Below are 11828 nucleotides of genomic sequence, written 5' to 3'. Positions count from 1 at the left end.
CATGACTTTTGGCTTTTGCTTTTGGATTAGGAGTTAGACTTTAGGATATCGACAGTTACTACGATATACACTTGGGCGTTGGCACAAGAGGGCGTTTTCGTAATTCCAAACAAAATCAAAATCATGAAATGCCGCACATGGAAAAGATACACAGACCCAGTAGCCGTAAAGGTTGTCTGTCTGATCTGAATCTCCAACTATTATGAGTGGAGTTGTGGAAGCGTGAAAGGGCGGCCCAAGTGTCCTTTGACTTTCCTCAGTTCTCGGTCATGGAGCTCTCTCTCAGCCTCTACCAATCGTCTAGGCTATCTCTGTTTCGCCGGAACTCCGATCATTTGATCGGAGCTGCAAGAATTCGTCAAATGCCCATTTTTCTACGACGACCAATGAGTGGACAATCAACAGTTTTGGCTCCGATCGTTGCGAAGAAGAAATCAGAGATCGAAGGCTTGAGTGAGGAGATGAACTCAATTGCCTCACAGAACTTGGACTTCGCACCTGCTCGTCGTTGGGTTCGATCAGCTTTTAGCGATGTGCAACAGAAGCTCGACCACGTCTTATTCAAGGTGGGTTTATCTGATCGCAGTCTCTGAAGTGTTTGATTGTGGGCAGCTTTTGTTTTGCGTCTTGATCCTAGACATCTGACCTAATGCTTGTAAGGTGTTGGATTTTGTTAGATTTTTCCTTGTGTTGAACTGACAAATGTTATAAATTAACTTTTTATGAATTGGCGGGTAGACGGCTCCACCTGGGATCAGAACAGAGGAGGTGAGAAATGCTAACTTATACGACTAGCATACGGTAATTGTCTTAAACTGTAACACCTTCGGATGCTACATTTTCAATTGAGATGATTGTTTTGTGCTGGTATAGTGGTATGAGCAGAACTCAAGGGGCTTGGAGATTTTTTGCAAGAGCTGGTTGCCGAAAGCGGGTGTTCCAATTAAGGGTGATATTTGTTTTTGCCATGGATATGGTGACACTTGCACATTCTTCTTCGAGGGTTCGTGATTTTCTCTGTATTTGACCATCAGAACTTTAGAAATTTTGAAATGAAACTTGCCTTGTGATTCGTAAGGAAACAACTGGAGTTTTGTATGTGATTTGTGAGCAATTTAGAGTTTCAGGGATTGCAAAGAGAATTGCTGCTTCTGGGTATGGAGTTTATGCAATGGATTACCCGGGCTTTGGCCTCTCTGAAGGATTGCATGGTTATATTGCAAATTTTGATGAGTTGGTCGATGACGTTATTGAACAGTACAGAAACATCAAAGGTATGCTAACCAAGCTACTGAACATTTCTCATCATTACTCATCTTAATTATCCTCTTGTTGTTGCTTTCATGGATGTCAGTATTGTTGAACTATTTTGATAGTTAAACTTCAGTCACTGAAGGTTAATATTGATTTTAATCATTTTATTTTATTCTGCAACTGGCAGGAAGGCCGGAATTGAATGGGTTGCCTCGCTTCATTTTGGGACAGTCCATGGGTGGAGCTGTTACTCTCAAGGTTCATCTGAAGCAACCAGATGAATGGGATGGAATTGTTCTTGTTGCGCCAATGTGCAAAGTAAGCCCTTTAGTGCTACTATTACATGCTTCATCAAAAGCTACAAGAAAATCCTTTCAAGTTATTCCGCCTTTATTAGTTTATGGATGAAATTGAGTTTTGATAAGTGTACGCCAGCCATTTTGCTAATTATTTCTACATTCATCAATGCCTATACACTTACAAGGGATTATTTTTTTCCCCTTAGCATGATAGCAGTTACGGATTTTAGGCGTTAACCCTTCTATTTGTAATAAACCAAGGAAGTGCACTTACGGAAAATTTAAGGATATTTGAAATAACAGATAACATGAGATGGTTTAATTTGAAAGCATTCTAAGCAGATTTTCCATAAAAGGACGAAAAATCCACTTAACGAACTGTCAAACTTCCAAAAAGTAGGGCTTTAGATGGAGTTTTGGGATGAAATTTGGTAAGATAAAAGGTGATGACGAATTATAGGGGCTTCCAAATAAGAGAACAATAGGAGATGGTTTCGCTCAAGAGGATAAAAATGGCTGCAACAGGGAAATTTTTTTTTATGTAAAATAAATAAAAAAAAATACTCAGATCAGTTTTAACCATTTAGAAATGTTAAACAAACTCCTTTGATGAACTTCCAAGCATTAATAGTCACCATTTACCAGAGAGAGAGAGAAAGAGAGAGAGGTTAAGGCATGAAAATTACTCACCAATATTAGAATAAGTTATAAAATCTAAAATAAACTCAATTTATTGATGTATAAACCATTCAATACATGTTTTTAGACTGTAGAACAATATAAATCCTAATCGAACTAAGAAACCAAAAAACAACAAAATACTACTATCCTACTTTAATTAAAAAATTCTATACTAATGTAATTACTCTAAAACATTGAACATATATTAATTCTAACTGGACAAATTGGACCTTGTGATTGGACCCAAGAAAATATTAAAAAAAAAAACTGGTGTCAAATTCAGCCCAAATCCCAAGTACCATCTTTACCATATCTTGACATGTTGTAAGGCTTTCTTCCTTCTAAAATAAAGCCTTAGGAGTGTTGATTGATCCTTACCAGATATTCTCCATGGTGTTCCCTGGTTACATGTTTTGGGATTCTAAACAATTTGTATTCTTTGTTTCAGGTTTTTGATGTTTTAGTGTAGAGATCCTTTTTTTCTATGATATCAAAAGGGTGCATTTCTCAGGAATAATATAAATTTAGAGAGGAAGTGTGGTTCTTTAGAAAGAGAATTTCTTGGGGATTCATTCTTGTTAGGTTTGGCATTCTTGTAATCTCCTTTTTCTTTGATATAGTGGAATATTTTGATCATTTTTACCCATGGATGTAGGCACCTTGTCAGGCCATATAAAATTCCTTCTATTCTGTATGCTTGGTTCTTTTTGTCTCTTTTTTCATGGTGCCATTTTATCCACACAATCACGTTTATTTTTTCTTCCTTATGTACTAGCATGCAAAAAAGAAAAAGAAAAAGGCTTTTCTGTGGATTTCAACTATACTAGTTCTTACATTATAGAATCATAAAATATGATATAGGAGTCACTATGTCTCTACAGTGATGAGTGAACTACAACTTGAGGAACAAATTTGTAGATAAGGGAATATCTAACCTAATACATGTACCACTTCAGACAGGCAATGGATATCTTTAAGAGGACTGGCCAATAATGGAGATGGAAAAAACAGTAACAGAAAGAGATGGTTTCCTTGTTAAGATGAAAAGAGGCTCATAAAATCCATCAAACATGGATTGTATGTTGAACAAGAGAACATATAATCCATGTAATTAAATCAAATGGCCACCTGAATATAGAGTTTATTCAGAGTAAGATTTACGTGATTGGACTGTTGGCTCAAAAATATCATATGGAAAGAAAAAGTAAGGAAAATTTTTCAAAGTATTCATTACCTAGGAAAGGAAACTGCTTATTTTAACCAGGCATTAGATTTAAGCTACAAATCAAAATAGAAGAAACTAGCACAGTGATGCAGAACGTAGTGCTAAACCATTAAAAGGTGCAAATGTTCATTTTTCTTCTCATAGGTTGCTATGAATGGTTCTTTGTGTCCACGATCCCCTTCTCTTATCTTTTTTGTAAGGCCAGTTGTAGATTTCTGCTATGAGAATGGAGAATGGTTACAGACCTGCAGATGGTGGAGTGAAATGTCTTCCTAATCTACAGTCACCAGTCTAGATTAATCCTTCCCAGTCCAGAATTGTTCACCTTGATAGAATAAAAGAAAGTTCATTACTAATTGATTATTATGATAAATAGAGTATGTTTATTCTGAATCATGATCATCACCAGATCACTTTTCACTGTAGATGAAGTGGTGATTTCTACATGTAAAACATTTGATATAACAAAGTTGGGGAAAAAAAGAAAAGAAGGAAAAAAAAAACTTCAATAGGAGTAATGGAGCATACCTTTCTGTTTCTAATCAGTCACTCAATCATCAGCAGGCCCAAACCCAAACGACACTATGAGTTTGTCATTTATCTCGAAAGAAATTTGCTGACATTTTGTTGCCAATAAGATTGCAGGGGATGTGATACCACCAGCAGCAGTTTTGAAGATTCTAACTCTTGCATCTGAAGTTATACCTGAGGCAAAGCTCTTCCCACAGAAAGATCTAGCAGAACTGGCATTCAGAGATGCAAGAAAAAGGAAAATGGTCGGTTTTCACTTTTATTTTTTGTATAGATGTATGTGAAGCTAAAATTGCATTAGAATTCCAGTCCTTACTTCAGTTCCAATAAAATGAATTTGTCATTGTTGAAGAACCATTTAATAAATGATCAGACTGTCGTTTCACTGCCAATTAACCACCTTAAACATTGGTTTCTGAAGAGATGCAATAAATACTATGTTGACACCATGACAGAATTGATTGATATAAGTGATATAACTCTTGAACCGAAAAAGAAGACTCATCATTCTCATTCTTTTCCTGTTTCTTATTTAGCTTTTTCTAAGGGTGATCATGGGCCATGATGAGGCCAGGCTTTGGGCCTATACCACTAAATACATCATATTTAATGTATAATAATAATAATTTTTATTACATGTAATAGATGTATAGATATTTGTTATAATTTATATAAATGTAAACATTATGTTTATGTATAATATATTGTGGCTGTTTCAAGCCAGAAATGATCACACCTAGCTTTCTCCCCTTGAAAAGATTTGAGTTATTCAGCCAATTGGCCTTTATGTTTTAGGCTGCCTACAATGTGATTGCATACTCTGATCAAATGCGGCTAAAGACTGCAGTTGAGCTTTTGAAAGCCACAAAAGATGTTGAGTCACAAGTGGAGAAGGTCAGTTTCCTTTCAAAGCATGTGTCTTCATGTTTAGCCTTTATGGTACAAGTAAACTTTGAAACTTGCATAAATCCAGTATTTCTACTAGGCTGAGGAATGAACCTCAAATCCTGCATCTATATATATGGCTTATGATTTCTTTATTCCTCTTAGGAATCACTTCAGCATATGTGGTATATCATATTAACTGTCTTTTGACTTTTCTTAAAGCAGGGCATGTCCAAAGTATTACCACTCATCTTTGAACTCTTCCTGCCCTAACAGTCTTCCCCCTACCTGCCAAAAGCTCTAGGGATTATCCTTGTCCCTCAAAAATATTCATAAGAAAGATTATGTTGATGAATGTTGTATTTTGGATCAGTGGACCTTGTTCTGTAGCACTTGTCCTTTTATCCTAGATAAACAGATTATGTGGGTTTTACTTGGGCATATGTCGTTGATATTTAAATTTATGCATGCACTCTTCAAGTGAGGATTCTTCATTGAACTGTCTAAGTCAAGATACATTTGTCCAATATAGTGGGGCAGAAATAGGAGATGTACAAGTATGCATACTACTGATTTTTTCTTTTTATTTATTTTGAAATTATGTGTTTGAAAAGCATGGAACCCCCCAGAATTATGAACATGGTTGTAGGGCTCTTTCTGAGTCAACAGTGATCAAAAGAATTTCAGAATGCTTGATCATTTGCTACAAAATAATTTCAAAACATGACTGTCTTAACATCATCATTGCTATATGGATAAGTGTCATTCCATTCATTTGACCAAACTGGAATTTATTTTGATGACGTTCATTATTGTACCAGTACACAACATTATGATTGGGTTTGCGTGTTTCTTTGTTTTATTTTTTTTTCAGGTTTCATCTCCACTGCTTGTTCTTCATGGAGCTGCCGACAAGGTGACAGATCCCTTAGTAAGCAAGTTTCTGTATGAGAAAGCTTCTAGCAAGGATAAAACATTAAAACTCTATGAAGAAGGTTTTCATTCCATTTTGGAAGGGGAGCCTGATGATAGGATTCTTAAGGTCCTAGATGATATTATCTCATGGCTTGATTCACGTTGTGCTCTCAAGTAGAATGATGCTTTTCTTTTTGATCCATTTGCGGGTTCCATGATGTGTTGTAATACTTTGTTCTACCATTTTTTAATACATCTTTTTCTTTATATTATTGCTGGGCATTGGTGAGTGGACTTGGAAAAAAACATTATAAATTTAAAATACTCGTTTCAAAGTTGTGACTTGCAAAATGTTGTTTCAGATAGAACCCAAAAGAGGAAATATGGAGATTTATGATTCAATGCTTAACTGTTATCATAGAAATATGATTTTGGTTCATTTGAGACCATTTATAACCATTTGAAAAAACAAGGAAAAGGGGAATAAAGAAACATATTGCATCTAAGCATGTTTGTCAAGACAGAAGGGTGACTAAACAAGATGTTGTTATCGAAATGAATTGCTTTTCAGGTGCATGAGGCATCAATTTAGGCTCAGTTTGGGAAGAGTACAAATACAAATATGTACAGTGCAAAACCTCAAAACCTTGTAAGCAAGTTTCTGTATGAGAAAGCTTCTAGCAAGGATAAAACATTAAAACTCTATGAAGAAGGTTTTCATTCCATTTTGGAAGGGGAGCCTGATGATAGGATTCTTAAGGTCCTAGATGATATTATCTCATGGCTTGATTCACGTTGTGCTCTCAAGTAGAATGATGCTTTTCTTTTTGATCCATTTGCGGGTTCCATGATGTGTTGTAATACTTTGTTCTACCATTTTTTAATACATCTTTTTCTTTATATTATTGCTGGGCATTGGTGAGTGGACTTGGAAAAAAACATTATAAATTTAAAATACTCGTTTCAAAGTTGTGACTTGCAAAATGTTGTTTCAGATAGAACCCAAAAGAGGAAATATGGAGATTTATGATTCAATGCTTAACTGTTATCATAGAAATATGATTTTGGTTCATTTGAGACCATTTATAACCATTTGAAAAAACAAGGAAAAGGGGAATAAAGAAACATATTGCATCTAAGCATGTTTGTCAAGACAGAAGGGTGACTAAACAAGATGTTGTTATCGAAATGAATTGCTTTTCAGGTGCATGAGGCATCAATTTAGGCTCAGTTTGGGAAGAGTACAAATACAAATATGTACAGTGCAAAACCTCAAAACCTTGTATTTGCACTCTTCCCATAGACAATATTTCTAAACCTTGTAGTTGTACTGCTCCCAAGCTGAGCCTTGACAACATTTTAACTTAAATGCACAGTATAAGAAGAAGAAGCAGCATCAGTGGCCATGATCATCCATCTATATTTACAGAAAATAAAAAAACACAAGCATATACTTAGTGATAACTGGGTTTATATTCTCCATCTATATTTCTGTAATATGAACCTTAACCCGAGGAACAAATTCCAGGGCCAATTCCCATCCAACAGAAAAAAGGTAGGAGATCTCCAATTTGAGTCCCAATAAATTCTTGCAGTGGGATCACCAGACTATTGAGGTCCATGTGATGAGATAAGTCAGAATTTGCTCAAAGTGTATCTATGGAAAAGTTGAAAGTGCAACTAATCTGGTATTCCAAAATGGCAGCTTGCTTCAGTTCAATTAATTACTAGGAATGACCCCGTATTAAGTACGGACCATTAATCTGAATTATTTCAATTTTTTGAATTATTTATATTAGACACTTAGGTTAGCTTTTTATTTGATTTAAGAGACTTACCATGTTTTATCTAGAGAATGACCCCATACTAAGGAGAAACTACAGTATCATTTAATTTAAAATTTACTATTTAACTATAAAAAATTAATTTGGAAATTAACATGGGTCTTACATCTTTGTAATTGACAATCTATTCTGACCTACTTTGTTTGAAAATCACTATTAATTTATGTTGTTTTTAATATGATTTAAGAGATCAAATGAGGTCTTATTTGTAAGAAGCAACCCACTTTAATTGGTATTTACTATTTATTTGATAAATTTATTTTTAAAAGCTAAATTAGGTTACACTTCCAAAAAAAGTTAAATCTAGTTTGCAATTAATAAACTATTTCATCTAAAAGAATGAAAATCACACTATTTGTATTAATTGCTTAATCATTTTTATGAATTTCATTTATTTTTTTTTTATCCAATTTCTACTGGACCGGGCTCAATAAGAGAAATCAATGCATGATCTGAAGTCTCCGTGTCACTATGATCTCAAACGTCAAGACCCAAGGTAAAGTCGTGTTTGGCGCTTATAGGAGTAGATGGAACCTCGGGGTTGGGAGGGTAAGAAGGAACCCCATCATCTCTGCTTCATCCACTCAACCAGTAACCCGAAGAGGTTTCGGTTGTCATATACAGCGAGACAATGAACTGGAGCCATTCCATGATCACATGGCAACATTCTTTAAATGGCAAGCTAATTAAAGCCTGCCTTGTATTGAATTTGTGTGAAGTGCTATGTTGAATCTTATTAAATTAAATAATTTTTGGATTAAATTGAATCTTATCTCGTTGGATTCAGATATTATATTAAATTAAATTAAAAAAATATGATCAGATTATTAGTATACCCAACTAAAACTAACTTCTATAAATCTGAATAAATATGATCAGTAGCGGAAAAAAAGAACTAAAACTAACTTTGGAATTACTAATCATGAATTAATAACTTCTACAAATCTGTAAGTTACAACCCTTTAATAGCAATGCCGTCTTAAATTGATGGTGAATGGTGATATTCAAAGAAAGCATGCAAGAATGGTAGTTTGAGACTTTTCTTTGCCATTTCTGTTTATACCCGCAGGTTCAAGCAAGATTGTAGGCTGGAGAAGGCATAGAATAGATAAATATTCAGGACCCTTCTGTTGGCTTGTAGTCCCGATTCTGTTGCTAGTAATCCCTATTCTGTTGCTATTTTGTTTAACAATTTGAATAAGTCATGATCAAGTTAGTTGAGTCTTTCTAGCTATTTTAATGGGATATTTTCATGTACTCCTGGTCTTTAGGTTCTAGTAATAGCAGAACAACAGGAGTTTAGGTGGGTTTAGCCTATTATAAATAAGCCATTAGTTCACAGTTTTTTTTTCAGTGTAGTCACTTGCAATTTGAAATAAAAGTTCTTCTCCTCATATCCTCTCGTACTTGCTCCTGTTATTCTTTGTTCCTACATTTGATACTGTATCAATAGTATCAGAGCTGTTCATTGCACCTGCTCTGATACTACTGATGCACCTGCTCTGATACTACTGATACAGTATCAAACGTAGGAACAAAGAATAACAGGAGCAAAGTACGAGAGGATATGAGGAGAAGAACTTTTATTTTATAAACAGGTCTCCAACAAAGAGTGTCCAGAATATCACACCTGCAAAGCGTGGAGTGGTTTCAAGTCAAGTGTGAAACATCTCAAGGTGTTCGACTGCATAGCTTATGCTCATGCTCCAGCGGAGACAAGGACAAAGCTAAATGATTGAGCAGAGAAGGCTATCTTTGCTGGATACAAGCATGGGGTACAAGCTATTCAATCCCGTGACAAAAAAGGTGATTGTCACTCGAGATGTAACCTTTGCCAAAGAAGAGGCTTGGAAATGGGATGTTGATACGCATAAAAACTCCTAGAAACAACTATTCGGTATCCTTGAAGAGGACACCACAGTTCCTGCCACAAATGAAGCCCCATCAAGCTCTGCTCAAGAAATTTCTATTCCACAAGTTTCAGTAGAATCAGGAAGACCAAGTAGCACCAACAATCTGTGCAGTTGCAAGATTTTGAGGTAACACCTGATGATGAAGTTGATGATGAAGGAGAATTAATGCATTTTGCTTTTTTTGTGGATAGTGAACCTATGACATTCGAGGAGGCAATCCGTGATCCTGAATGGGTGAATGCTATGAACGCAATTGAAAGAAACAATACATGGGAACTTACTAATATCCCACGAAGTCACAAAGCTATTGATGTGAAGTGGGTTTTCAAGACAAAGATGAAGTCAAATGGCGAAGTGGAAAGACATAAAGCAAGATTGGTAGATAAGGGGTTTGAGCAGAGACCTGGCTATGCTTATCGAGAAGTTTTTTCTCCTGTTGTTTGAATTGAGACTATCGAACTTATAATTGCTTTGGCTGCACAGAATCAGTGGAAAATCCATCAAATGGATCTGAAGTCGGCTTTTCGAAATGACCCACTTGAAGAAGAGGTTTTTATCAAACAACCGCTAGGATTCATGAAACAGGGAAGTGAATATAAAGTGTACAAATTGAAGAAAGCTTTGTATGACCTAAAACAAGCACCAAGAGCTTGGAATAGGTGTATTGACTCTTTCTTCCATAAGACCGACTTCAAGAAATGCCCCTTCGAGCATGCTTTATACGTAAAGGTTAATGATTCTGGTGATATATTGTTGTTGTGCCTTTATGTTGATGATTTAATTTTTATAGGCAATAATCCCAGAATGATTGAAGATTTCAAGAAGTCCATGATGTGTAAATTTGAGATGACAGACCTTGGCCTAATGTCGTATTTCCTTGGCATAGAAGTAGTTCAAAGAGATGATGAAATTTTCATCTCCCAAAAGAGGTATGCTACTGAACTTTTGAAGAAGTTCTGTATGCAATATTGCAATTCCGTGAGAACTCCCGTAAAGGTTGGTACGAAGTTATCGAAGTATGGAGATGGGGCACTTGTTGATTCAACCTATTTCAAGCAAATGTTGGGAGCTTGAGATACCTTACATGCACAAGGCCGGACATCTCTTACGGTGTTGGTTTGATTAACAGATTTTTGGAATCTCCTCGCCAGTCTCATATGCAAGTGGCCAAAAGAATCATGTGGTACCTAAAGGGCACTTATGATCATGGTTTATTCTATTCTTCATCTAAGAATTGTGCTCTCATAGGTTACTCGGATAGTGATTGGGGTGGAGATTTAGATGACCGTAAAAGCACTTTTGGATATTGTTTTAATTTTGGTGTTACAGCTTGTTCATGGTCATCAATGAAGCAACCCATAGTTGCACTTTCAACTTGTGAAGCAGAGTACGTAGCTGCAGCTTCAAGTGCATGTCAAGCAATAGGGTTGCTCAATGTAATGAGTCAAATCCATTCTCCAGTTGAGGGGCCAATGAAGATCTTCATTGACAATATTTCTGCAATCGACTTGGCAAAGAATCCTGTCACACATGGAAGAAGCAAGCACATTGACATACGTTATCATTTCTCGAGAGATCAAGTTGGGAAGAAAGCAATTGAGTTGGTGTATTGCAAGTCCGAAGACCAAGTGGCGGGCTTTCTCACCAAACCGTTGAAGTATGAAGCTTATGCTCGGAATGATGGTTTTTCCGAATCAGGATTAAGGGGGGATGTTGGCTTGTAATCCCGATTCTGTTGCTATTTTGTTTAACAATTTGAATAAGTCAAGGTCAAGTTAGTTGAGTCTTTCTAGCTATTTTAATGGGATATTTTCATGTACTCCTAGTCTTTAGGTTCTGTTAGTAATGGCAGAAGAATAGGAGTTTATGTGGGTTTAACCTATTATAAATAGGCCATTAATTCACATTTTTTTTTCAGTGTAGTCACTTGCAATCTGAAATAAAAGTTCTTCTCATATCCTCTGGTACTTTGCTCCTGTTATTCTTTGTTCCTACGTTTGGTGCTGTATCACCTTCGTCTACAATGGACAAATGTTTGTATATTTGCAAGCAGATACAGAAATTTTCCTTGGTGCGTAAAGAAAGTACAGAGAATAAAGCCTTTAATCTAGAGAGAAACCAACATCTTGTTGTTAGGAATATAGTTACTAAAAATTGCATTGAAGCTCTTAAGAGTATCTAAAAACTTTGTCTTAAGAACATTATTTGGCCCCAATTCAATAAATTGAGTTTATTATTACATTACAAGTAAATCCATTCTCAAAATACAACAAAGCTCAGG

The 11828-nt window shown here is 35.7% G+C and overlaps 1 protein-coding gene across 1 annotated transcript; it reads left to right on the top strand.

Moving 5' to 3' along the window:
- The first annotated feature begins 151 nt into the window (after nucleotides 1–151).
- Nucleotides 152–6141, top strand: LOC148863647 (caffeoylshikimate esterase-like). The gene is made up of 8 exons (XM_088979206.1): nucleotides 152–566; nucleotides 739–768; nucleotides 874–1003; nucleotides 1128–1274; nucleotides 1442–1572; nucleotides 4098–4235; nucleotides 4786–4884; nucleotides 5750–6141. The coding sequence occupies exons 1-8, from the start codon at nucleotides 270–272 to the stop codon at nucleotides 5966–5968; spliced, it is 1191 nt and encodes a 396-aa protein (XP_088835332.1). The 5' UTR covers nucleotides 152–269; the 3' UTR covers nucleotides 5969–6141.
- The last annotated feature ends 5687 nt before the right edge of the window (nucleotides 6142–11828 follow it).

This window comes from Nelumbo lutea, chromosome 3 (assembly GCF_056320005.1).
Source record: "Nelumbo lutea isolate HS-2025 chromosome 3, American lotus-T2T, whole genome shotgun sequence".
NCBI classification, from domain to species: Eukaryota; Viridiplantae; Streptophyta; class Magnoliopsida; order Proteales; family Nelumbonaceae; genus Nelumbo; species Nelumbo lutea.
This window is presented reverse-complemented; position numbering and strand designations above follow the sequence as displayed.